Consider the following 27,149-nt stretch of genomic DNA (forward strand, 5'->3'; position numbering starts at 1 on the left):
CCCACACGCGTCACAGACAGGGCCCTGGGAGTTAGAAGAGGAAACCAGAGGCCCCGCCGGAGCTGACTGGAGGGTGGGCAGAGGAGGTGCACCTCTGCCTGTCTGTGATCCCAGAGAGACAAGGCCACCTGCCCCTCTCCTGAGCATGGTCACAGGTGGTCAGGGCCCCCCGCCCCCACAGGCCATCTCCTAGCTGACCTTCACTGGGCACAGTCTTGGTGTTTACCATGAAGTCAAGTTCCCCCAGTGAGGACTGGGCAAGGCTGACCAGGACCTGGCACCCTGAGGGGAGAGCAGGGAGGCGTGGGCAGGGAGGACAGACAGGCGTGGCGCCCTCACCTTCCAGCCCAGGCTCCCACTCAGGCTCCAGCTCGGGGTCACCCCTGGTGGGTTTCATGACCATCAGGATCTCCACTGCCCAGTTGAGGTGGAGGACCACGTCTTCGAGAGGAAACTGATGGAAGCAGAGCCACTGGCTGAACTCCAGGATGTAGTCCACCTTCTGCCACTCACTCTCCGGCTTCTTTGGGATGAGACAGAACAGCAGGCTAAAGGTGCAACACTGCTGGTCCAGCATGTGGGAAACTGGCACGGAAGAACCAGCCTGGAACGGTCACTGTGAGGACCACCTGACACTCATTCTGCTGCGGTCACCACAGAGACCTCTTCCACTGAGACTTGTGGCTCCAGAATGGACAGTAGGTGGCAGGAGAACGTGCACAGACTAAGGCCTGGCACAACACTGGGCCCATGACCTCTGCTCGATGGCAGCTGTGTGGCTGGCCCCGCAGGGCTCAGCAGCGCCCAGCCCTGAGCTCCATCTGCACACAGCTGCTCCCCCAGGGCTCCTTGCCCTCTGCCATGGCCCAGCCAACAGCATCACTCACATCTGCAGCTGTGCTGCCCGTGATCTGCATTCTCTGAGCACCCACCTGTGCCATGTGTTCATTCCACCAGGCCCGTGGGAGGGCAAGGCCAGCCAGGCACCCAGGAGTCACCCTCACGGGTGTGGAGTGTGGACACACGGGCACCTGGCTGGGGGGCCATCCACTGGGGTGCACAGCTCTCAGGATGAGGCCATGGGCACCAGGGACAGGCGTCATCAAGAGGACATGAGTGAAGGCCAGGGAGTGTGTCCAAGAGAGCACTCCAAGCAGGGGTGGGAAGAGGCTGACTGGGCAGTAGGTGGCACAGCAAGTGACAGGAGAGCACAGAGGGCAGCTGAGAAAAAAATGGAGTGGACCAGATAGAAGGACTAGGTAGGGACAATTGCTCACATGGGGTGACAATGAATTCCATGGCCAGGGTGGAAAGTGACAGTGCATCCTGGGTGTGTGTGATGGTAGAGTAACACCAGAGACCAGGGGCAGGTGTGTGTGGTCCAGCAAGTGGACAATGGGGAGGGTGCAGATGCCAGGGGCAGGTGTGTGTGGTCCTGCAGGTGTGCAGTGGGGGAGGGTCAGATGCCAGGGGCAGGTGTGTGTGGTCCTGCATGTGGAGGCTGGGAAGGGTCTGATGCCAGGGACAGGTGTGTGTGGTCCTGCAGGTGTGGGGTGGGGGAGGGTCAGATGCCAGGGGCAGGTGTGTGTGGTCCTGCAGGTGTGCGGTGGGGGAGGGTCAGATGCCAGGGGCAGGTGTGTGTGGTCCTGCAGGTGGAGGCTGGGAAGGGTCAGATGCCAGGGGCAGGTGTGTGTGGTCCTGCAGGTGGAGGCTGGGAAGGGTCTGATGCCAGGGGCAGGTGTGTGTGGTCCTGCAGTGTGGGGTGGGGGAGGGTCAGATGCCAGGGGCAGGTGTGTGTGGTCCTGCAGGTGTGCAGTGGGGGAGGGTCAGATGCCAGGGGCAGGTGTGTGTGGTCCTGCAGGTGTGCAGTGGGGGAGGGTCAGATGCCAGGGGCAGGTGTGTGTGGTCCTGCAGGTGTGGGGTGGGGGAGGGTCAGATGCCAGGGACAGGTGTGTGTGGTCCTGCAGGTGTGGGTGAGGGAGGGTCAGATGCCAGGGGCAGGTGTGTGTGGTCCTGCAGGTGTGGGTGAGGGAGGGTCAGATGCCAGGGGCAGGTGTGTGTGGTCCTGCAGGTGTGGGGTGGGGGAGGGTCAGATGCCAGGGGCAGGTATGTGTGGTCCTGCAGGTGGAGGCTGGGAAGGGTCAGATGCCAGTGGCAGGTGTGTGTGGTCCTGCAGTGTGGGGTGGGGGAGGGTCAGATGCCAGGGGCAGGTGTGTGTGGTCCTGCAGGTGTGCGGTGGGGGAGGGTCAGATGCCAGGGGCAGGTGTGTGTGGTCCTGCAGGTGGAGGCTGGGAAGGGTCTGATGCCAGGGGCAGGTGTGTGTGGTCCTGCAGTGTGGGGTGGGGGAGGGTCAGATGCCAGGGGCAGGTGTGTGTGGTCCTGCAGGTGTGCAGTGGGGGAGGGTCAGATGCCAGGGGCAGGTGTGTGTGGTCCTGCAGGTGTGCAGTGGGGGAGGGTCAGATGCCAGGGGCAGGTGTGTGTGGTCCTGCAGATGGAGGCTGGGAAGGGTCAGATGCCAGGGGCAGGTGTGTGTGGTCCTGCAGGTGTGGGGTGGGGGAGGGTCAGATGCCAGGGACAGGTGTGTGTGGTCCTGCAGGTGTGCGGTGGGGGAGGGTCAGATGCCAGGGGCAGGTGTGTGTGGTCCTGCAGGTGTGGGGTGGGGGAGGGTCAGATGCCAGGGACAGGTGTGTGTGGTCCTGCAGGTGTGGGTGAGGGAGGGTCAGATGCCAGGGGCAGGTGTGTGTGGTCCTGCAGGTGTGGGGTGGGGGAGGGTCAGATGCCAGGGGCAGGTATGTGTGGTCCTGCAGGTAGAGGATGGGAAGGGTCAGATGCCAGGGGCAGGTGTGTGTGGTCCTGCAGGTATGGGGTGTGGGAGGGTCAGAAGCCAGGGGCAGGTATGTGTGGTCCTGCAGGTGGAGGATGGGAAGGGTCAGATGCCAGGGGCATGTGTGTGTGGTCCTGCAGGTGTGGGGTGGGGAGGGTCAGATGCCTGGGGCAGGTGTGTGTGGTCCTGCAGGTATGGGGTGGGGGAGGGTCAGATGCCAGGGGCAGGTGTGTGTGGTCCTGCAGGTGGAGGATGGGAAGGGTCAGATGCCAGGGGCAGGTGTGTGTGGTCCTGCAGGTGTGGGGTGGGGGAGGGTCAGATGCCAGGGACAGGTGTGTGTGGTCCTGCAGGTGTGGGTGAGGGAGGGTCAGATGCCAGGGGCAGGTGTGTGTGGTCCTGCAGGTGTGGGGTGGGGGAGGGTCAGATGCCAGGGGCAGGTGTGTGTGGTCCTGCAGGTAGAGGATGGGAAGGGTCAGATGCCAGGGGCAGGTGTGTGTGGTCCTGCAGGTATGGGGTGTGGGAGGGTCAGAAGCCAGGGGCAGGTATGTGTGGTCCTGCAGGTGGAGGATGGGAAGGGTCAGATGCCAGGGGCATGTGTGTGTGGTCCTGCAGGTGTGGGGTGGGGAGGGTCAGATGCCTGGGGCAGGTGTGTGTGGTCCTGCAGGTATGGGGTGGGGGAGGGTCAGATGCCAGGGGCAGGTGTGTGTGGTCCTGCAGGTGGAGGATGGGAAGGGTCAGATGCCAGGGGCAGGTGTGTGTGGTCCTGCAGGTGTGGGGTGGGGGAGGGTCAGATGCCAGGGGCAGGTATGTGTGGTCCTGCAGGTGGAGGCTGGGAAGGGTCAGATGCCAGGGGCAGGTGTGTGTGGTCCTGCAGGTGTGGGGTGGGGGAGGGTCTGATGCCAGGGGCAGGTATGTTTGGTCCTGCAGGTATGTTTGGTCCTGCAGGTGTGGGGTGGGGGAGGGTCAGATGCCAGGGGCAGGTGTGTGTGGTCCTGCAGGTGGAGTAAAGGCATAGTAGGGTGGAGCAAGACACTTCCCAGAGTTCTGCTGTAGGAGGTCTACAGCAGCTTGGCTCAGGGCTCTCTTCAGCAGCCTTTGCCCTAGCAGCCTCCCTTCTTGGGGCAGCTTCTACCTCTCTCTACCAAATGACGTCCAGTAGGAGAAAATACTGAGATGAGCTCCCGTGGTTCAGAGCAAGGCCAGGGCCTCCCTGCACCCCTGGTAGCAGAGCCCTGGCCTCTGCATCGGCACTCTGGGCCCTGTGATGGGCCTTGCCTAGCAAGCATAAGAATTGTATTTGGACCTGGGCATCTTCCTGACCAGTCCACCACCTGCTTGCTGAGGGATGCCCTGGACCCAGCAGTAATCCGAAGGCCTCTTGGTGGGATGTGCCTAAGGCCTAGAAACAGCCATAATTCAGAAAACCCCTTTCAGATGCTTGCTGATGGTCCAGGCCTTTCAACTCACACCCGGACACCCTCCAGCCCCCATGACCAGATTTCAGGTGTGTCCCTTTTGGGCCTCCCTGGGGAACCACTCGCATTGAGTCAGTGGCCAGTACCCACCCTCCCCTGGTGAGTGTGTGTGGGTCCTGCAGGGACAGGTGTGTGTGATCTTGTAGGTGTAGGGTGGGGGAGGGTCAGATGCCAGTGGGGGAGAGTGGCCCACTGGAGGCAGGAGGCCTCTGGGGTTGGGTGGGAAGGGGGCGGGTCCTGGAGGGCTGCCTACAGGTGCTGTGGCATCTCCCCTTGGGGCCTCACCAGTCCTCCCACGCTGGAAAGGGCGGGGGGAGGGCCAGCCAGCCTCTCGGCAGAAGGGAGGCCTCCTGTGGCGGCTCCCTCCAAAGGCCTGGCCAGCGAGTCCCAGTGGTGGGGCTCCTCCTCGTGTGCCCAGGTGGGGCCCAGGTGGGACTGACCTGCAGTGCCTTGATGGCATTCTCGTAGCAGGTCAGTTGCCCACACACGGTCTTTGAGTTCAGGGCCAGACGGTGCCACATGTGGGCCAAGTAGTCCTCGCTTTCGTCCTTGAACTTCTGAATTTCCATAGTAAAATTCTGGCCAAGTTTGGCTTTCACGATGACCATGTGTTTGAAAATCAAGCTAAGGAAGAGGGAAGTTCGTGGGGAAACTCCAAACAGACACGGGCACCCAGAGCTCAGTATGTCTGTGCTCCTGTCCCAGGCAGGAGGCCAGAGGGAGCCCCAGGCCTCTGGGAGGGCGTCCTGGGCAGCAGGGGCCAGGCACTCACAGGCGGTGGGCGGTGCGCGGCAGCACGTGCACAGCCTCATCCAGCACCTTAAGGCCACCCTCCCAGTCATCCTGGTCAGCGTGGCTGTGGAAGAGCAGGCCATAGAGGGCAGCACGCAGTGTGAGGTCATCCTCGGCCCCTGTGGCAGGGAAGAGCAGAGGCCTCAGAGGGGCCAGGTTACCTGGCTCCTTGCTAACCCTCGCCCACTGGCCTCTGACCTCCTGGGGCCCTCCCACTGCCTCACTGTCCCCCTGATGGGGAGCCTTACTACACAGGTGCTGGAAGGCCAGCACTTGCCCTGCAGCACAGATGTGGGGAGTGCTGCCTGCTACTGACCCAGGCACCCTCCAGGCAATAGAACCAGAATTTTGTGTCCCTATCTGGTCTCTGCTGCTTTCTCCTGTGGGTCTGGGGGATCTTGCTCTAACAGAAGCGGCCAGGAGTGTGCGTGCATTAAAGGTCAGCATGTGGGACTCAGGGTCACCCTAAGACCTGAGGGACTCAGGTCACGCAGCACGTCTCCAGGATGTGAGCATCTTATGCGTCGCCAGTATGGACCAGGTTGGACCTGCACACAGCCTTGTCCACCCCTGAGGTCATGGCTGGCTTGGTGCTGGTGCCCTGCATTTGTGACCCACCTGCAGTCCCCGCTCACTCATAGAATTGGCTCGGTAAGACTGTGTGAGCTGGACCACTCTGGCTTAATGTGCTGCCCACCCTCTGCAGGCTCAGGGCCCAGCAGGCCCACCCTTCTAGCCTGGAAGCTCAGTGGCTGGGTGAGGAGCCTGTCACTTCCAGGGTCCTCCTTGATGTCCAGCCCCTCTTCCTCCAACTGGCTTAATTGCAGTGGCTTCTGGGGCAGCCTGCACCCCCTGCTGGCCATTTCCTCTGGGAGCTGTCACCTGGGTGGCTTTGGGCCACACCAGGCCAGACCCAGGTCCACTCTGGCACTGGAGCTTCTCAGACGGTGAAGTCCTCCATGCCTGGTCCCTCTCCAGAGATGCCAGCACTTTTCTTGTCATTTAGAAACAATATCACAATAAGGAAAGCAGAAACTCCTTCCTTCCAGTGCCTGATCCAGCACCACTTGGGACAGGCTGCAAGGTGCTGAGAGTGGGCTGGGCCCTCCTGAGCCATGCCCAGGGCTGAGACTGCCGGTGGTCCCAGCCAAAGTGGGGAGCAAGGAGCTTCCTTGTCTTTCTGAGGCAGTTCTCTTATTTCTCCAGAGCAGGAATGCTGGGGCAAGAACCGAACATGCTCACGGCTGAGAGAGGGCCCTGCAGCAGTGCCCAGAGTGGTGTCCAGGGTCTGCTGGCCCTCTCCTGACCCAAGTGTGGCTGCAGGAGGTGGTCCACTTCTGAACCTGGGAACCACTATTTGAATTTGTCACCTAAAGCATGGCCAGCTGAACAAGTGGAGGTGCAGGGTGGAGATCTTGCCACCAACCTACCTGGAGGCTGCACTCCAGCAGCGTCTCAGCATGGAAGAGGGCTGAGTGGGCGGAGCTGGCCATGGGGTCTTGGGCCACACCATCCCTACTATTGCAAGCATTTGTGCGCCACAGAACCTGACAGTTCTGCTGCCAAGTTGATGCCAAGTATCTCCCACACTTTCCTTTTTAATTTTCTGCATCTGTGGGAAAGTGTGCCCCTGGCCCCAGGTGGCCTGTGATACCCAGTTCTGCTGAGACTTCCTTCTGCAAAGCTCTTTCATCTGCCGTTGGTTTCCGTGGGAGGAGGTCCCCCGCAGGCCTGGCTGCTCCCTGCTCCGGGCTCTCTGCATCTCCCTCATGCAGCACTCGAAGAGAGCCTTTCTGCAGGCCTCAGTGCTCGGCTCACATCTAACTCTCCACAGACACATTTCTAAAAATTTTAAGTCCATTTTCTCTCTAAGTAGACTCCACAGTGCTCAAGGCTGGGACCGCCTTCCTTATCTAGGGCTGGAAGACCCACCCAGCACAGGCCAAGTCTCCTGACAGAGAGGGAGGACCATTTTTAGGAGATAACCAACTGCTCTGTAAACTGGACCTGGAACCGCAGAGTGCCGTTCTCATGATCTAAGGTCAGGTGTTTCTTTTCCTTCTTTGGGAGTCTGTCTCCACACGATTTAATAGCAAGTGTGATTTATCTGTCAGAGTAACCTGGAGGCCAGTGCTGGCCCTGGACTTGCAGGGTGTGACCCTGGAGAAGGCTGGAGCACAGCTCGGGGCCTCTGTAGGGTCACTGTGAAGGTGCCGAAAAGACACGCCTGCAGTCACAGAGACCAGGCAGCCTCCTGCACGGGTAAGGGCTCTGAAGGCACAGAACACTGGAACCGTCCAAATCCTTTCCTCCCCTCGCCCAGAGCATGGGAGTCCCACACCCACCAACCTGGGAGAAAGTGGCCCTCAGCTGTCATCCTGCTGCTCTGGAAGTCCGCCGTGGGCCACTGATGCAGCAGCAGCGTGTTTCCTTTCTCCTGCAGGAGAGACACCCGGTGCACCCTCTGGAGGACTGTGGTGTGTGCTTTGGGAGAGGCCCACTCTCTCCAGGCCTGTTCCACACAGCCCTGAGCTCCAGCCAGAGCAAAAGGCAAGAGAAGCAGGTGAAAGAAATGCAAACAGGAAACAGAAGAGTTAAATTCTCTCTGTTTGCTGATGACATGCTCCTCTATCTAGAAGACCCAGAAATATCCACCAGAAGATGGAAGTTGACAGAAGAATTCAGCCACATCACAGGACACAAGATCAACACTCATGAATTCACAGCCTTCCATGCTCCAATGATGAATCTGCTATTCCATTTACAAAAACCTCCAAAAAAAAAAATGAGAATGAATCTAACCCCAAAGGTGGAAAATATCTATAATGAAAACATTAGAACATTGAAGAAAGAGATTGAGGAAGACTTAGAAGATAGAAACACCTCCCATGCTCTTGTATAGGCAGAATTAACACTGCTAAAATGTTCATACTACCGAAAGTCACCTACAGATTGAATGCAATCTCCATCAAAATACCAATGATATTCTCCTCAGAACTAGAAAAAAAAAACAGTCCTAAAATTCACTTGGAAGAATAAGAGACCCAGAATAGCCAAAGCAGTCCCAAACAAGAAGAGCGATGTCACATTACTCTGCAGAGCTACTGTAGCCAAACACCAGACAGACTCAGAGACCAGCACAGCTGAAGATACAGACTTTCAGTCATCTGATGCTCGACAGAGGGGCCAAAATAAGTGTTGGAGTAGAGATGGCCATTTTAACAAATGGCGGCTGGAAAGCTGGATATTAATATGTAGAAGAATGAAATTAGATCCCTAGCTCTTACTCTGCACAAAAATCAACTCAAAATGGATCAGAGACGCAGGAATGAGACCAGAAGCTGTGCTACTGCTAGAAGTAAACAGACGAGTGATCCAACACGTTGCCGGAGACAATGACTCCCTCAACGGGACCCTAAAGCCCAAGAAATAAAACCCAGAATCAATAAATGGGATGACATCAAATTAAAAGCGTCTGCACAGAAAAAGAAATGATTCAGAGCATGAGGAGAGAGCCGACAGGACAGGATGAAATCTTTTCTAATGGGGGATTAATATCCAGAACATGTAAAGAACCCCCAAAACTTCACATCAAAAAACTGAATGACCCAATCAATAAATGGGCAAAAGAACTAAACAGACACTTCTCAAAGGAAGAAATACAAATGGTCAACAAATACATGAAAAAAATGTCCAACATCTCTAGCAATCAGGGAACTTCAGATAAAAAATTTATTGAGATTTCATCTCACTCCAGTCAGAATGGCAATCATCTAGAATACAAACGATAATCAATGCTGGCGAGTGTGATGCATTCTGTTGTCATATATAACAAATTAAAATCAAGAACAATAAAAAAATGCTGAAAGAGGGTAACGCGTCAACCCAGATTCTACATATGAAGAAGATGCCTTAAGAATGAAGATAAAATAAAGGTCTTTTCAGAAGAAAGATTGAAAGTATTAATCACCAGCAATAAATGCTAAAGGAAGTTCCTCAGCCTGAAGGCAAATTATACTAGGTGATAGTGGTATCACCAAAAAACAATGACTAATGCAAAAAATGGTCAATGCAAAAAAGAATAATTTTGACATTTTCCTCTTAATTTTTGACATGAATCATATAACTCTAAAAATTAGAGCAGTGTCTGTGTGACATAATAAATTGCAAATGCAATATTTTAAAAATGCTGGTGAGGACGAGGGGGAAAAGGATACACTTGTACGTATTTGGGAAGACTGCAAATCAGGGCGACCACTCTGGCAAGCAGGATGGAAACTCCTCAAAAGGCTGGGAATGAAACCACCAGTGACCCAGCTGTCTCACTCCTCGGTATGGATCTGAAAAGAGCTGCATCAGCACACGGCAGTGATTCAGCTACTTCAGTGTCTATCGCAGTGCACAACTGCCCCGGTGCTTGTCAGCAGATGGATGGACCCAGAGAAGGTGGTTTACATGCACAATGGAGTCGTACTCAGCCATCAAGAAGAGAGAAATTATGGCATTTATGGATAGATGGGTAGAACAGGAGCCCGCCATGCTAGGTGGAAAAGCCGGACTCATGAAGGCAAGGGCCCCAAATTCTCTGTGGTATGTGGAGCTAGATAGAGCAAGATGCAGGGTGGGGGGGAGGGAAGGTGTGTGGTGATGGGTCCCGTGGAAGTAGGAGTGCAGGAGAGGAGGGGACTGAGGGGGAGGGAGGAGCTGTGGGACCAGGGGGTGCTGAGCACCCCACCACAGGGAGCCAGCCCGTAAGTAGACCACAGGAAGGCCAGAGAGGAGGGGAGGGGCTGGGAAAGGGCAGCAGGAAGTGCGACTGGTAACAAACCACAGGAACCACAGCCAGACTGCACATGTCACCCTCACCCAGGGCGCCAGCAAGACGAGATACACCCCATAGCACACACACCACACACACACACTCCACTCCACCCATACCACACACCGTCCACTCCACACACGCCACAAACCATGCTACACACCCACGCCACACAGAGCACACACCCCACACCATACAGGACAAGCCGACACCGTCACCTGCCAGGCACTACACACCAGGTACCCATGCTCCATGCCACAGATATAATCACACACGTATCACACACACCATGCAGACCAGTCCCCTGGCAACCTGCATCTTGCAGTGAAGTGAAATCTCTAGTGAGTCTTGGCGCTGACCCAGTGTGACAGAAGCACACTGGGAAGAGTGTCTGGACACAGAGGAATGGCGTGCAGAGGCCAGGTCACTGCTCAACAGAGGAGAAGAGCAAAGGCACCATCTGGCTCAGCCCTTCAGACCAGCAGGACAGGTGGAAGAAAGACCAGGGAGAGGAAGTGCAGAGCCTCGGGTGGCTCTCAGGCTTGGGGACCGCTGTGTGGCTGATGTCCATAAAGGGCTGAGACAATCTGTGCCTAGCCACCCAAAGGTAACAAGGGCGACCCCCACAGAGATGCTTAAGAGGAAAGCACGGTGTGGGGGAGGCCCGGGGGGCCCTAAGCTCAGCGCCCGCCTGCGGGGACCTTGAGCTTGTGGTAGTGGCTGGGGCAGGCACCCCACCCTGGGGACCTCAGGCTGGCCCACACCCCTGCCCACCTGCTTCCTGGCCTCCGTCTTGTTGATGATGCCGATGAGCTTCTGGACGGCCCCCTGGGCCTTCTTCCTGTTGACAGCCGAGGATAGGAGCGGCAGCCAGGCATTCCAGTAGTGACGAGCGGCCAGCATCACCAGGGCGCTGCTGCCTGCGAGGCCCCCAAACCTGAAAGCACATTCCACACCCAGAGGGAGCAGGCGCAGGCGGCAGGTTACTGGCCACACCTCCCCGAGGGGGGTGGGGGGGCGTGGGGTTCCCGGTGCCACTCTGCAGGTGCTTGTGCCCCCCTCAGAGAGGCCTCAAGCCCACCCAGCCAGTTCTCCCTGCACAGCAGGGCAGCAGTGGTCTCCTGGCCACCTCTCCTCAAGCGCCCAGGCCTGACCTGGCCTTGCTCAGGCCACTCAGGGGCCTCTGGTCAGCACTCCTCTGGATGGCCCCAGGGTCACTCAGGGCAGCCAGTGGCCTCTGGTATCCCTGGGCCCCTTTTCGGGGGGCACAGTCCTCCCTGCACCACCTGGCTGCTCCTGGGGCTTCAGTGCCCCAGCAGGCACCCTGTGCCCAGGCTGCGCGGTGCTGTCTGCACACCTGGCACTCTCCACAAAGGCCTTGGCGGCCACCAGCCGCAGCTGCTTCCTCCCCTTCAGGTTTTCCATGATGCTTCGGCCCTGGATGCAGGTAGCTGTGCATAGCATCTCCGCCACCAGCTGGGTCTCCACCCTGGGGCAAGAGTGCTTGAGGAGGGAGGCCATCCGTCGCAGGCCGCGTCCCTCCCTGGGGGTCTGTGGCCTCACTGTGGCCCTTGAGATGGGGGCACCTCCCTCCCTCCTGGGTGCAGCCCCCACCCCCTCAGAACTGGAGCAGCCACGGGGATGTGCCCTACTGGCTGGGGGCCAGTGCCTCTGGCCTCCGGGGCCCTGCCATTGGCTGGAGCACACATGTGGCTGGGGTCTTGGACACTTGCCCTGGTTGCACTCAGAACCCACAGGGGGAAAGGCCACCGGGAGAGCTGGGCAGCCATGCTGTGGTAGAGAGCATCACCAGGACACCTGGCTGTGGAGGGAGCCAGGGCCTGATAGTCAGCTTTGGTCAATGGGCTCTCCATGACTAGGCCTTGTTAACTCTTGAGAGTGACCTTATGAGAGACCCCAAACCAGGACTAACTGGCTGAGCCTAGTTATCCACAGAACTGAGAGCCATTAACTCATTTGGGGGCCAACTGTGGGCAGCAGTGGGCCAGCAGGTCCAGCCGGGCTCTGTGTGCTGGGCCAAAATGAGCTCTTCCTCTGGTGGTGCTCTCGGCACCCAGCTCAGCTGGGACGTCCTCCTGCAGAGCCACTCAGAGCCCTCTGAGCATTTCCTGTGGCCTGGGCACCTGCCGATCACACACTCAAGCCTGACCCCCACCATTGCAGGGAGCACACGCTTGCCATGCAGTTCAGAGTTCACCTGTGAGAAACAGGCTGGTCCTGGAGAGATTCTTTCAGGGACCAGAGTCCTGGAGGCCAGCCACACCTGGCCCTTCCTAAAGCAGAGGAGGAAGGCGCTGGCTTTGGCCTGCAAGGATCTGCCCTGCAGTAGGAATCTGGTCGGAAGGGACCCTGAGGCTGAGTGATGAGGGCAAGGGAGCTGAACACACTTGAGGTGAGCACGGCTCGGGTCCATGCTGTGTGCGGGCATCCTGGAAATCAGGGTGCTCTTTCTGAGGCAGTTGCTGGATAGGGTGTCCTAGGAGTGTCCTCAAGGTGAGATCTGTCCTTGGGGATCTTTGAACCTGTGCCCTTACTGATTTTCCTACTCTGTTCTCCTGGGGGCTGTTAAACTCTCCGCTACTGCTGTGTAGCGTGCACGGTGGTGCTTCACCACTGAGGAACACCTCCCTCCGATGCACCTGGGCTGGACCGTGTCTGCGTGATGCAACCCAGTGGCTGACGGAGCCTGTCCTGGGGGAGCACTGGGAGAACTGCGTCTCCCTGGGGGCATTGCTGGTCCCTAAAGGGGCACTGGCTCCTGCAGGGTTAAGGGGCCAAGGCTGCCCTCTGCTCCCTGCTCTTCTGTGCTCCTGCTCCTCTCCACTCTCCTGAGTCTTTCCAACCTCTCCTGGCTCACGTTCAGGAGACCTCTTGGTTGCCATAGGGACACCAACACTACCCTCGACTCAGACAGGGTTGCTGCACGGGCGACCCGACGGCTCTGAGGACAAGCCGTGGCTTCTCTTCCCGTCCTGTGGCACTGCTGCCAACACTGTTCCCTTCTGTGTTTTCATGGATCCCACCAGGCAGGGTGAGTTCTGCTCCAGTCAGGTGTCCTTTGCAGAATTCAAGAACTGGGGAGGTGGGAGGCCTTTTGTGTACCACCTGGGTGTTCAGTACTTCCCAAGCCTTGTTCCCATTTAGAACCACGTTCCTTTGGCTTGAAGCCTCTCCCCCCGCAGCTGCTGGAGCACACCCCCCCAGACCCCCGCAGTGGGCAAGTCCTGTGGTGAGCAACGGCACCAGTCTCCATGGGGGGCGACAGTGGTCCACCGATGATCTGCCCAAGACCCAGTGTAGACGGCAGCTTAGTCTCTGACCTCTCCTCTTCTCATGCCATTCGTTTGTAGGTCATGGCGCCTGCGCACACGCCAGGCCTCACCCTGAGGTGGGGGTTCTCAGAACCCAACTCCCAGGTCAAATGCCGGCTCTGCCTCATTGCCAGTGGGTGGCCCAAGAGAGAGAATGAACCTCTGCCTGCCCCAGTCTCCTCTTCTGCAGTGTGAAACAGGACACCTGCCCACTCAGAGCAGCCCTCCATGGGATGCCGGTCACAAGGTTGCTTGTCACCTGGTTCTGTCCACGTCTATGCACCTGGGAGTGTGGGAGACCCTGGACCACAGAGGCAAGGGGTTAGTGAAGCTGCAGGTCACATTTCTTTGATGACTCCCAGATTCTCACTGGGTGTGTGGATGTGGCCCCCAAAATGCTGTTTGAGCAGGACCACACGTTGCCCAAGCTCACCCTTGTGAGAATTTGGTCAAGCTCTCAACTCTTGCCCACATGGGCTGACCCCACCATGCCATAAGAGCCAGGAGGACCTGAAAGATGAGACTGGCAGGCGGGGCCCAGGCCAGGAACACAAGCCCTTGGAGGTTCTCCTGAATCCAGCCTCAGGGTTGTCGCTCAGGAAGGCCCTGAGGGCAGGACTCTGCAGTAGCCTGAACCCCTCATATTCAGAAAGGGGACAGTCAGGCACTGTGATTGCCATTCCAAATGAGAATACAGAAGCAATAGAGGGGAAGGGAGGTGCCCAGGGTGTGTGGGGGCAGGTCCTGTGGGAGACAAGGCGGGAGCGGGCAGGTGGAAGGTCAGTGTCACTGATTCTACCCATGCTCCTTCCATCGTGACTTGACTGGTTCAGCATATCCTAGTGTCTTCAGAGTGACCTTCACAAGACTGTCTCTGCTGGCCATGGAAGACCGTTGATCCAAACCCCCTTGGTGCCCCAAACTCACATGACCCCAGGGGACGGTGCCAGGAGGCGGGTCTGTGGGTGGCCTGGAGGACATGGGGTGGAGCTGCAGATGGGATCCGAGGGCCCCCTGGCCTTGTGCCTGTGAGCACGCAGGGAGGAGGTGCTGTCTGCAAGCTGTGTCCTGAGCTGTCTTCCAGTCTTGGAGCAGAACAGGAGCAGGGCCCTCCCTCCTTGGTAGTCCTTGGTCCCAGCAGTCTGGACTGACACCCCCTGCTCTATGCCCACCATGCCTATAGGCAGCAGGTCACACCCGGCCTCAGGGTCCCTCTTGACACTGAGCTTTGTGGAGAGCTCTGTGGGGAGCTCTGTGGGATGGGGAGACAGGAGGTAGAGGCCATCTGTGCTCGAGGGCAGGCCTGGGCGGAAACTCACAGGACAACCTGGGGCCCCGCCAAGCCACAGCAGCCATCTTAACTCAACATGCTCATGTGCCCACACCCTGGTCCATATCCTGATACTTGCTCATGCACCTGGCTTCTCTGGGGGCCTTGCTCCTGCCTATGTCACCGATAGAATGTCATTACGGAGGTTACTTACGGACCGAACACCCTCAGGTACTTGATGCCCAACTGTGTGGCCATCTGACAGCAGGTCATGGTGGTCTCATGATCATGGGCCGCATAGGCAAAGTGGGTCAGCCTGGTCAGCGTCTGCAGCTCCACCAAGGGCTCTGACCAGCTGCACTCGGAGGCCATTTTCACCACCTTCCCAGGAGGGAGGACCAGAGAGAGGGGTGTCACGTGGGTGACAATGACTCCCACAGCCTGTGGCTCACAGCAGTGAGTCTGCTGCCACCTGGAAAGCTATGGGATTCTGAGGTCTGGACTCGGCCAAGCATTTGCTAAGCTTAGGTCATTCGGCGTAGCCATTCCAGACACCTCTGTGATCGGCAAACACCACTGCACTGTGGACACCACACTGGCCACGTTGCTGTCCCTGACACGTGGCAGCTGCTGTCCCAGTACAGTGTGCAGGTCCCCACAGATGCCTCTGCCTGTGCAGAGAGCTTGGCCAGGGTGGAGGCCCAGAGGCCCACCAAGACAAAGGACCACTCCAGACAGCAGCCGAGGCTGTGGCTTGGAGGGGTCCACAGCGTTCTGTGGGAGAGTGCCGTGGTAAGAAAGTGGGTGGGCTTGAGTTCTGCAGCCCCAGGCAAGACCTTCTGAGGCTGGCTTCCTAGTCCCTCTTTGCACTGAGCTGTCAGGTCTCTAGGACACCATGACACCCACCTGGGCCAGGGGGGGCACCGTGAAGTCCATGAGGCCCAGCCCGTTGCAGGAGTACATCTCCAGAGCTACGAGGACTCTAGTCACAGAGCTGATGTCCTCGCTGGTGCTCTGTGGAAAGCAAGGGGCACTGAGTGTCCATAAGCCTGAGGCACTGGGGAGGGCGGGCAGGGAGGACCTGGAGTCTTCCTGAATTTCAACCTGAGTTTCATGGCAACAATCATCCTGGGAAATATGTCGTCATTTGGCCTGAGGCTACATTGTATCCGCCTCCAGGTTGCTTCCCAAGTAATGACCAGGCTGTGGCCGAGCAGGCCAGAGCAGGTCAGGCAGTGCTGTCTCCTGCTGGGGATGGGGTTAAGGTGGAGGCTGAAGGGCCTGGGGCAGCAGCTGCCCAGGCAGGGGCTCTTCCTGCCTCTGGCTGTACAGCCCTCCCCAGGCTCCCATCTGGACGCTTCCCTCAAATGTCCCTCCTGCCTCCTCTCCTGGCTCCTTCCCTGCTGTCCCCAGTGACGGGGCCCCAGAGGCTCTGTCTGTGGAAGCAGGGTTGTTCTGGCCCGTCCCTTTCCACTTCTCCCCCACACCCTTGTGTTCCCAGCTTGGGGGCCTTGGCGCCTGCCCAGGAGGTGACCATCTGCTGATGAGTGGCGCCGAGTGTGGGCAGTGTCTCCTGAGGTCCAGGCTCAGGCCTTGCAGCAGGCTGGGTCCTGGCCCTTGAGCGCAGCTGGGGCGGTGGTCTCAGTGGGAAGATAGCCTCCAAACCTCACGAAGGGCAGTACTCCCCCCTCTGGTCAGGCCTGGGGCCCCAAGGAGGATCGAGGGCCACTATCTGGAGAAGGTGGCCTGCAGGTGCCCCATGGGCCCTGCTTGCACACACCTGGCCCGCAGTGACCACTGGGCTCACCTGCTCGTCGGTGCCCAGCCGTGGCCCGATCTGCTGCTGTGCCATCTGCTTGGCCTTCACCCAAGTGGCAATGAGCTGCTGCCGCACACTGGTGGGCACCACCTCCTCGGGCACACTCCCGCTGGTCTGGCTCAGCGCAAACTCGCAGACCTGCAGTGCACAGGGCCTCCTTCCCAGATCTGCCTCAGGCAGAGGCACCATGTCCCCACTGAGTGCCCAACAACACAGAGGCACAGCTGCTGCCCAGATGGCTCACGCTTCCTTGCTGACCACCACCAGTGCTCTGGCTGCCACCCAGGGAGCAGGTCAGACCCACATCCACGCCCTCAGCAAGTGAGGCCAGGCATCCCCCCGCTGCTGTGGCAGGTATTGGATCTGGACATGGACAGCCAGGGCCAGGACCCTGCACATGTGCCCTGAATCCACTGTGCATTTTCTCATGGTGACAGGACAGGGCCTGTGGGCTGGCCTGGACCCCCAGCTCTGGCCCTTGCCTGCTGAGTGCCTGTTTCCTCACCTTCACAGAGGCTGAAGCCTGTGCGAGGGTCACTGCTCAGAGCCCGTGCAGAGCAGTGAGCACGGCCACCAGAGGTGGCCACTCAACAGCCAGGGCTGGCCTCTGAGCCCTGGCATGGGTTCTGGTCCTCCAGACTGCAGAAGCACGAAGCTTCCATGTCTTCCCCACGCCCCCATGTCCCCTCCATCATGGCCCCCATGTCCCCTCCATCATGGCCCCCATGTCCCCTCCATCATGGCCCCCATGTCCCCTCCATCATGGCCCCCACGCCCCCATGTCCCCTCCATCATGGCCCCTATGTCCCCTCCATCATGGCCCCCATGCCCCCATGTCCCCATGCCCCATGTCCCCATGCCCCATGTCCCCTCCATGCCCCCTCACCCGCACGCTCCCTTCACCCCTCCTGTGTGAGCTCCAGGCAGCCCTGTGGCACCCACAAGGACTCTGCCAGGTGCAGTGGCTCAGCGGGCTGCTGGCCTCCTGTCCGACAGCAGATGGGTCTGTGATCTCTTGGGCTTTCACTGCAGGCTCAGCATTCGTGCCTGGCCTAGCTGCCTCAGTCTAAGAGGCAAGCCTCCCTCCCGCTGACCCAGGCCACTCCAGCCCTCCCCAGCTCCTGTTCCAGTCTAGCTCCTCCTGCCTGCAGGTTCCTGGTGCTCGTCCTGGCTCCTTCAGGACCCTGCCAGGGCCTCCCAGCAGCCTGCGCTGGCCTCCCCGGCTCCACAGTCACACCCCTTGTACCTGCTGAGGCCTCAGCAGGAGAGCTGCCTGGGTCCCCGTCTTGGCGTGGGCCTCCAGACTGCAGAGGCATCTTCCCTAAGTCCCCTCCGTCATGTCCCCCATGCCCCATGTCCCCTCTATGCCCCCTCACCCCCGCGCTCTGGTTTTCGTGTGGCCGCACTATCTGCCAGATGCCTGGGAGGGCATGGGCAGAGGCTCTGTGACTGTCCTCCCCATCTTCTCCCCCATGTGTGTCCAGGCTGCTGTCCACGTCCCCTCCCTTCTCTCCCCCTGGCCTTGGGCTTGGGGAAGCTGTACCTCCACTGCTGTTCGGATCTCAGTGGCAGCCGCCGAGTCCAGGGGGATGTGAAAAGTGTTTGGTTTCGGGAGCTTTTTTGCCTTCTCGGGCGTCTGGGTGGGGATCCAGCTGATGATCAGGCCTCGAGCCAGGGCACTGCAGAGCATCACCAGCAGGACCGCATCCCTAGAAGACAGGGTAGAGGCCCAGGCCCTCGAGCCCCTGCAGAGACACTTGGATCTGTGGTGACCACTTGTGTTTAGGGACCCATCTGCCAAGATGTGGCAGAATGGAGCCGCCTGCCCACTGTCCTCAGGGAAGCTCAGGGTCTGTGGCTAGGATTGGGGAAAGAGCGGGAGTCCCTGCTGCTGATGGGGAGGCAGGACCCAGGGCCCCTCCTGCCGAGCGGGACACCCTTGCCACAGGATGGGCTCCCGAGTGCCCAGGGTGGGCTGGCAGGGCAGAAAGGCCACTGTACCCATGCTCGTGTGCCAGGGTGTCCCGGAGGCCCTGGGAGATATCCAAGTCTGATTCCCAGGTGTAACGGGCCAGCTGAAGACATTACAGAAATAAGGCTGGTGGGACACAGTGGTCTCCACACTCCAGGAGTGAGAAATCAGCCTGGCAGATACTCGTGGGCAGGGGCATGGCAGGGAGCTCAGCTTCAGGCTGCCCGTCTCTCCTGAGCCATCTGCTGGACCCCAGGCTGCAGCCTGAGCAGCTGGTGGACTCATGCCCTGGGAAAGGGCATGTCACGAGACATGAAAGGGCATGGCACTATGTCACGAGATGCTCTGCACTGCTCATCACTTAAAGTCATCATGGACATGTGGCTGCAGCCTCGCCCATTCTAGCTCCTACTAGAATCCGGTGTAAAATAATTAAAGTTCTGTTGTTCAGACCAAAAAGCAAACCAACAAAAAATACATTAAAATTGATCTTTCTGATTTAACTGGGAAACCAGTCTCTCAAGTTCACATACACCTGGATGTGGGAAACCCAGACACAACCGAAACCCAGGAGGAGGTGCGTAGGCAGCACTCTCCCCCACCTTCAGAGCATAGGCCTGGCCCCTGCTGACCGCTGTAGGACCCAGAGCAGACATGCCTGACCCCACAGCTGCAAGGGTCTTGGGGCTCCATGCTCTGCCAGTCTGCACCCACCACGCCACACCCACCCTTGGTGGTCAGAGGCCTTGATGATGCTCAGGAGCTTATGCAGGGGGTCCACCAGCTCCCTCTGCCGCCCAGCCACGATGAGATGGTGGTTGTGGTTCAGCATGTAGACGGCAGCATTTTGTACCACCCAGGCCTCCCCGATCTCCAGCCCGATCTCCGCCGAGCGCAGCCAGTTGTTCATGGTGTACTCCGACAGGCTTTCTATCCAAGTTCTGCAAATGCATACCCACCAGCATTGGCCACATGCAGGTCTTTCCAGAGGAAGCCGCTGCAAGCTCTCCTGGGTCTGGAGGGGTGCTCCAGCTGTGGGTGCTGCCCTCCCTGAACCCCACAGCCCTCTGCACCTGCCCCTCAGCTTGAGGAGTGGGACTCTTGGCCCCTCCGTCCTGAGTGCCACCCTCCTGCTCTTCCCATGTGTGAGCTCTCCTCGGCCACTGGATCCTGCCACTCACCTGCTTGGAGGAGGAGCAGCGGGCCCAAGCCTGGCCCACCCTGGCAGCCGCCCTTGCCCCCGGCCTCCTCACCCTTCTGCAGTTTGCCTGCCCTGTCACACACAGAGCTGCTCCCCCTCTGTCCTCTGCCCCTGTTGCTGACCCTGGGGACTCATGCTCACCAACAGTGGGAAAAGTGAGAAGAGCTCACTGGAGCGGGAGAGTGGGGTCTATGTAAAGGCACCTCTGCTCACTCTCCTTTGCCAGGCTGCACTGCCAACTGCACACACCCTCTGTGATCCTGGTCCGTGTTGAACACTCTGATCTCTTGTGTGACAACGGGACTGCTTTGTCAGTTGGGAGGATGTTCCCACTGCAGCCCCAAGGAGACAGAGGGCCCTTCCACCCTGAGCTGGCACATGGGCAGGAGTCGCCACCCACCTGTAGGTGATCCACTCTGGGTTTGTCTCTGGGGGCTCAGGCACGTAGCCAGCTGGGTGCTGGCTCAAGTCCTCAGGGGGGACAGCCTGGTCATTCAGCTCTACACCTTCTGTGTGCAGCAAGTGGATGGTGGCCTGGAAGAGAGTGTGTGGCTGGAGGGGTCACGGGCAGGCAGGGCCCAGCCCCAGGATTCTGAAACACAAAACACAGGAGTAGACTCCTGGGTAGAACCGCCCCCCACCACACCTGTCACCTCACTGCAGAGACACACCTTGGGGAGAGAAGAGCTAGTGTCAGCACAGCCCCACCCACCACCCCTCTACTGTATAGATGCTTCTTCCTGCTACCAAATGCCCAGCTGTCTCTGAATCTCCTGATGGCTCTGTGAGTCTGCTTTCCAGAAAAGGGCTGCTAAGCCCACAGGGGTGGGAGGGAACTTCGGGAGAAGTGGGGCTGGCGCTGGCTGGAGAGACCCCACGGTCACGGCCACCTGTGTCCACCATCTGGGGACCAGCTTTCTGAGCACAGGGCTTGGATTCAATCTGTGCCATGGACCCAGAGCCTCAGCCAACAGATCAGCAAGGACTTCCTGCCCCTGTGGGACCCCAGAGGAAGTAACAGGCACAGGCTTGGAGGATTCTGAAGTCACCGCCAGCCAGGCACAGGCACAGGCTGGGAGCTCATGCTGGCCTTAGAGTGGGCTTGGATCCAGCTGGCTGCCTTCTACCTGGCTGACTGAGCCGGGCAGGCAGTGCGTCTCAGTGCCCACACAGGCAGGGGGTCAGGGCCAGGCCCTGGGTGGGGCCCAAGGGAGCGCCCAGCAGAGAGAACAGCTCCTCCAAGGCTTCCAAAGTCCTCTCCAAATACAAATCCCCCAGTGGAAAGACCATGACCTGCTGTGTCCATGTGCCTTCGGACTCGCCATCCAGAAGTTATTTCTCACAAAAGATTACAGCAGTACACAGCATGACAGGTTTTGATTGGCATCTTCCTCCTAGAAGAGCTTCCAAGGACTTGGGAAATTTTCCTCCCCTGATCCACTGTTTTGGGAGCCCAGGTGGGGCCCACGATAAAGATCTCCAGTGTGTTAACAAGATACATGGAGGCTGACGCCCGTGGTCACGGTGGGCCCCACAGACCAGCAGGAGCCTTGGGACGCACCTCAGCGCTGATGAACCCCACCTCGGCGAACTTGCGCAGAAGGCTGTGGGACCGCTGCCTCGGCAGCACCCCTTCTGACTGGCCCCAGTCCTGCACAGAGCCTTCTGTGGTCCGCTTCTTCCTTCCTGGGGAGGAGGAGCAGGAAGAGGGTGAAGAAAAACTCAGGAACTCTGTGGCCCTGTTCCGGGGGTGGTCTCAGCTTCCTATAGGATGCCCTAGGTATGGGGTCATGCGCTGTCAAAGGTGAGGAGGGTGTCAGACTCATGTCCAGTGACAGGGGGTGTGATGGCAGTCAGTGGCAAGTTTGTTGCCATTACAACCTCCATGAACTGTCATGTGAGCCTTGCCCCAGTGTCCACGGGGACCCAGACCAGGACCCTGGGGACCCCAAGTCCCTCTGTAAACAGTGTGCTCTTGATATACCCTGCAACTTCCTCTGTGTGCTTCAAGTCATCTAGGGACAACTTGGGCACCTCACTCAGGGTGGGTGAGATGTAAGTGGCTGTCACACTGTATGGTACAGAGATAGTGACAAGAAACACGTCTGATATGTTCAGAACAGATCAAGTTTTGTTCAAGGGTTTTCAGACCTCGACTGGCTGAGTCTGGGGACACAGGGCCCAGGGACATGGGGGGCAGGCTGCACACACATTCAGAAACCCCACTCTCATTTGAAGGCTCCTCTGTACCTGGGTACTGACCAGACTTGTTACTGTGGGGCCAGTCTGGCCTCTCCAGGAGGAAGCCCCTCCCGTTGGCCCTCAGCAGGAGGAGCCTGGCCTGCTGAGGCACCTTGGTTTGGGGTTGCCCTGGGCCAATACCTCTCTTCTGCCTTGGGGACTTCTTGGCCTTGGTGCTGTCATACAGCAGGCAGAAGCGGCTGGCTGTCCGGCACACATCCCACACCTCTTGCTTCCGAGCAACCTTGGCCAGCTCTGCCCAAATCTGGATTCTGCTCTCCAAAACACAAACAGGGGAGGAGCAGGTTCAGGCATAGCTGGTGAAGGTAGCAGGCACACAGGTGGCTGCCCTGGAGGGAAAGCCACGCTCCAGGGCTTTGGGTCTGTGCTCCAGCTGGACAGCTCTAGGGCCAGGAATCAGGGGCAGCTCCCAAATTCCCCTCCCAGGGGTAGGGCAGGCCCTCTTGGGTTGATGCCATGGTCTGCCCATCACGCAACACTGATGGCTGCAGCATGTGTCCCCTAAGGAAGAGGGAAGTCTCTCGCTGGCCACACACCTGTGGGCTGTGGCCTGTTTCTCTCAAGAACAAGCAGGCCAGGCCTCATCCATACCCCTCCTGGAGTTCACAGAGCTGGAGGCTCTCCCAGGTGCACATCCTTCTAGGAGCACCTCTTGCCAGAGGCACACCCTCCCAGGTGCACGACCTCCCAGGAGCACGCCCTCCCAGGTCCATCTCCTCCCAGGTCCACCTTCTCCCAGGTCCACATCCTTCCAGGTGCACACCCTCCCAGGAGCACCCCCTCTCAGGTGCCTGCCCTCCCTGGAGCACTTCCTCCTAGATCCACCTCCTCCCAGGAGCACCTCTTCCCAGGTGCACATCCTCCCAGAGGGACACCACCTTCCAGGTGCATGTCCTCCCGGGTCCACCTCCTCCCAGGTCCACCTCTTCCCAGGAGCATGTCCTCTGCCCCAACAGGCCCTCCTCACTAGGCTCTGCTTTGAGCTTCTGTTCTCCAGAAAAGTCCCTTTCCTTGCTCACCTCTCCTGGTCATTCTCGTTTCCCAGACGCCGCAGATGCCCAGCAGCCTTGTCCACACTAAGCATGTGATGTCGAGCCTTTGCGAAGAGGTAGGAGAATCTGCCCCTGGTTTTCCCAGTGGAAACTGAGACAGAAAGCAAAATGTGAGGGTTGACATCATGTGCTGAGGAAAGGGGTGACAGGAAGAGTAGCTGCATTCAATGGGGACATTGGTGATAACAGCAAACCGTGGCACCTGCCCTGCGGCAGCTGGCTCCTGAAGCTGAGTCTGTGCAGAGTCGGTGCCCATGGCTGTGTCCTCTGACAGTCAGTCGAGCTGACCTTGTTGTGTGTGGAGGGGCAGAGGTGGTCTGGGAATCCCGCCTGACCCCTCCTTGCCACCCACTCTGTGACTGGGCCACCCAGCCAATCGTCCCATCAGAAGCATCGGCTCTGCCCCAACTCTCAACCCTGACCCTCCAGCAGCCCTATGGTCCCTCAAAGCCAAGTAGTTTTATCTGCTTCAAGTAGGAAGTTCTGAGCCCACTGCTCCTTTTTCCAACAAATAAAAAAAGGGCCCCTAGAACTGAGCTGCATGCCCAGGGCTGGGCTGCCCAGGGTAGCTGCTTGGGGACCCAGAGGACACGGGCCTGTCTCTGGCCTAGGAGACGTCTGGGCAGGAGATCGGGCCTCAGGGATGTGCTTCCCCTGGGCTGGCCTCCTGCCCTGTCAGACGGCACAGAAGACTCCAGAAGCCAGCTCTGCCCTCCTTCCCCAGGAGCCCCTGCACCTCAGCAGGGTCCCAAACTCCTCCAGCTGGGAGTGGGTGCTGCTGGGCCCTCAGGTGAAGGGCACCTGACCCCAGGCTCCAGCAGATCATGCTGAGGGTGATAAACCTGGAAGCCACACAGATGTGCATAGGTGACACCAACAGACCTACAGCTGCTCCTCAGTCTCCTGAGAACAAAATGAAACCAGGGAAGGAGGTGACCAGGGGGACAACTGTAGCAGACAGGCGGCACCCCTCCTGGGCTGGGACCCACCCCATGCTCCTCTCCCTCTTCTTGGACATGATATATGGACCTTGCCGGCCCCCTCCAGACCACTGCTCCCAGGCTCCAGTCCCTGTGTGACCTGGTGTCAGAGCATGGAGATGAGAGGACCTCTAGAGGCCAGCAGGCGCCCCAGCCAGGCTCAGGCTGCCCCGCTGCTCCAGGGGAGCTGGACACAGGACAGGCACCACAGGCCCCTCCTAGCCACTCACTGCTTGCCTTGGGGAGGTTTGCTGTGCACCCCATCACCTACACTGGCTAATTCTTGGGGATGAGGCCCGTGGCTGAGGTGAGTGGGGTCAGCCCAGGCTGACGAGAGTGATCACTAATATGGAAGGGCAGCCCAGGACCCACACACGGTCCTGGTGTTGGACCAGAGAGGCTGTGTCCTGACTCTGGAACTCAGGACCTGGAACGCTGCCTCAGGTGGGCCCCATCAATCTGACCATGCCCCATGAGAAGAGAGCATCAGACAGAGAGGAGCAGTCAGGACAGCAGAGGAAAACCACCTACAAGCCAGGGAGTGGGCCATGCTGCCTCAGCTCCACCCAGGACTCTGGTTGTGGCCTTCTGCTGGGGCCGTGAGTGTAGATGAGCCCTCCAGTGCTTGGAGAGAGTGAGGTATCCTGTTGCAGGTGGCAGAGTGCAGCGGGTTCAGGGTGCAGGCTTGTGGGGCTCACCTTGTCAGGGTTCAGCCCGGAGACAGCAGGGGGCCCAGAGGCTCCCCAGCAGCCAGGAACCTCCTAAGACAGGAGACCCCCAGACCTGGTGTGGAGAGAGGTGCTCACCTTTGGCTTCATTCTCACTGTCCAGCACAATCTGGAAGGTGTCAGGGGCCAAGGCCAGGCCTGCATTCACCAGGAGGGCCCGCTTCTTTCTCACGCTGTCCTTGGGGATAGCTTTTTTTGCCTACAAAGAGCAGGTTGCCTACGTGACCCCTGCCCTGTTGGCACCAGAGCCCCTCTAGCTTCTGCCATCAGGTGGGCCCTGAGCAGTCCCCTTTGACCTCTGCCATCAGGTGGGCCCTGGGCAGTCCCTCCTGGTGCCCTGCACCTCAGCCTGTATTCATGCTGGGTTAGCCTGGCCCTGGGTTCCCTGGACAGCCACATCTCTCCCCCAGGTGGCCATGTCTGCACCTGCTCGATGACCATGATGGCCCTGTCCTCAGCACGCTCAGGAGACTGGTACAGCATGGTGCACAGTTGTAGCCGGGTGAAGGCCATCTTGAGCTTGTCCTGGTAGAGGCCCAGTGTGTCCAGGCGCATGGCCTTCTGCAGGTGCTCCATGGCAGGCTCTAGCCGGTCCTCGTCCTCTTCGATGTGCGCCATCTCCATGTGTACTTGGCAGCGGAGCAGAGTCATGAGGCTGGGGGAGAGGTGGCATGCATCAGGGGGTGGCCGGGCTGTCCTCAGGCATGCAGGGCTTGTTCCACACTCCGTGGGAGGCAGGGAGGAGCATGGCTTCCCAGGGGCCCTGGCTCTTTGGCCTCCTTCCAGTTACACCTGCCTAACCTTGAGGTCTCATGAAGGGGACAGCGAGACCCAGGGAGACCTCCATCCGAACCGGCTGGCAAGAGCTGCCACACCCAGGCTCCTGCAGGAGGAAGCAGGTGGCACATGGGCTACCGCCTGCGGGGATGCTTTGTGGAAGCACCAGGGAGGGGCTGGAGAGTGCAGGACCCTCTGCTGGAGGGTGCTTGATGTCACTGCCGGGTGAGTGGGACGCAGCCCCATTTGCCCACCTCCAACCTGCAGTCTATGGTCTTTGCTCACGTTCTTCTAGACACTCTCTGTCCACCTGCCAAGTCCTGTGCTGGGTCCAGGTGGGGCCGGGTAGGGGGCCACCTAGAGAGGCCCTTCTGTCTGAGCAAAGCCCTTGCCACCAACAACACATGGAGGGCCACCTCAGCCACTGCCCCGAGGTGCAACGTTGACACACTCAACAGACTGCTGAATGAAGACCCCCCGGGACTTTCCCTGAAGACAGAGAAGTACAAGTGACCCAAACCTATGTGACATCAGAGGAGACCAGGAAGGCTGCAAGCCTATGCAGAGAAGCAGAGTGCCTATGGTGTCAGGTGTGGTGCTGGGGCTCCACAGCCTCCGGGAACCAGGGTGCCATGATGTCCCCAAGGGAAGGACTGAAGGTGAGGAGGTGACTGCAGCAGGAGTGGACTCCATGCCAGGCAGCACCACACCCGACAGCAGTAGTCCTGAGGGCACTCACCCAGGGACTCCCCTCGAGCTGGTGGCTCAGGGATCTGGCGAGGTAGCCAGAAGCCATGCAGGGGAGGCACCCTGGGGGCAAACCAGAGACCACAGCCAGAGGGGACATCCAGCCCAGGCTCCACAGCAGGGCAGGCAGCAGAAGGGCCTGCAGATCAGGGGCTTTGGGTACTTCTGCTTCCAACTGCTATGAAGTAACTCCTGATGACCCTCCTACCACCACAGACCCACAAACTGGATGGGACACAGGAGGCAGTGGTTTCCAGGGACAGACACCAGGCAGCACAAAACCACAGCCCAGGGAGGAAGAAACTCAGAACATGTGGAAGACAGTCCAGCTCCCTCCAGGGTGATGGCAGAGCAGAAGGACCTGCAGTGTCCTGAGCTTAGGAGACCAAGGTCAGCATGCTGGGTTCTGAGCAGCTGGGTCCCCCCCAGCACCTGCCCCAAGCCTCAAGGTGTGTGTGTGCACACTGACCCACACTTTTGCTCCCAGGCAAAGTGCCATACAACCCCACAACCATTGAACTGCCAACCAGGAAAAAAGTCTGATGCTTCTCCAAGAAAAACAACAAAATGTGGTGGCTCTGCAGCCTGCCGTCCAGTGCTCCCCACGGACCTGTGACAAGAGAGAAGCATGTGACCCAGGACACAGAGCACAGAGGCAGAAGAACCCTGTGCAGCAGCTATCACGGTAGACACCAACAACACGTCCACAAATCAAGAAAAGCAGGATTCATGAGAACAGGTAAAGAATCTCAGAAGAGAAATGGAACTGACAAAATGGAATTCTAAGTCTAAAAACCTGACAAGTGAGACAAGGTCTCCGTGTGCGAGGCAGCAGAAGTTGGAGGGCAGGGAAAGCCTGTGAACATTTAAACAGCGATGGAAATCACCTCATCAGAAGAGCAGAGGGCGAGCCGCTGGGAAAACAATCAGGCCCAGGGAGCCTGAGGGTGGCTGGCCTGGCAGGTGGACGCCCAGAGCCCCAGGAGGAAAGGAGGAGAGAGAAAATGGTCCACCTCCAGAGCCATGAAAAGCATTCTGTGACACCTCTGAGTCTCCTAGAGAGCCCCACAAAGAACTGAAGTAAAGAAGGCACTGCTTG

The 27,149-nt window shown here is 58.8% G+C and overlaps 1 protein-coding gene across 1 annotated transcript in view; it reads right to left on the bottom strand.

The window, feature by feature from the left end:
• The window catches only part of Cfap46 (cilia and flagella associated protein 46), an 85,978-nt gene that overhangs the window by 41,809 nt on the left and 17,020 nt on the right, over positions 1 to 27,149 (bottom strand). The window contains 17 exon segments of the mRNA XM_026410278.2: positions 340 to 523; positions 4,740 to 4,923; positions 5,072 to 5,210; positions 7,441 to 7,528; positions 10,685 to 10,847; positions 11,268 to 11,399; positions 14,727 to 14,893; positions 15,419 to 15,526; positions 16,320 to 16,469; positions 17,875 to 18,040; positions 19,032 to 19,244; positions 19,905 to 20,038; positions 21,066 to 21,190; positions 21,887 to 22,017; positions 22,786 to 22,909; positions 24,605 to 24,725; positions 24,953 to 25,181. Coding sequence (XP_026266063.2) covers positions 340 to 523; positions 4,740 to 4,923; positions 5,072 to 5,210; positions 7,441 to 7,528; positions 10,685 to 10,847; positions 11,268 to 11,399; positions 14,727 to 14,893; positions 15,419 to 15,526; positions 16,320 to 16,469; positions 17,875 to 18,040; positions 19,032 to 19,244; positions 19,905 to 20,038; positions 21,066 to 21,190; positions 21,887 to 22,017; positions 22,786 to 22,909; positions 24,605 to 24,725; positions 24,953 to 25,181 — 2,558 coding nt within the window.

Source organism: Urocitellus parryii, chromosome 5 (genome assembly GCF_045843805.1).
Source record: "Urocitellus parryii isolate mUroPar1 chromosome 5, mUroPar1.hap1, whole genome shotgun sequence".
Taxonomy (NCBI): domain Eukaryota; kingdom Metazoa; phylum Chordata; class Mammalia; order Rodentia; family Sciuridae; genus Urocitellus; species Urocitellus parryii.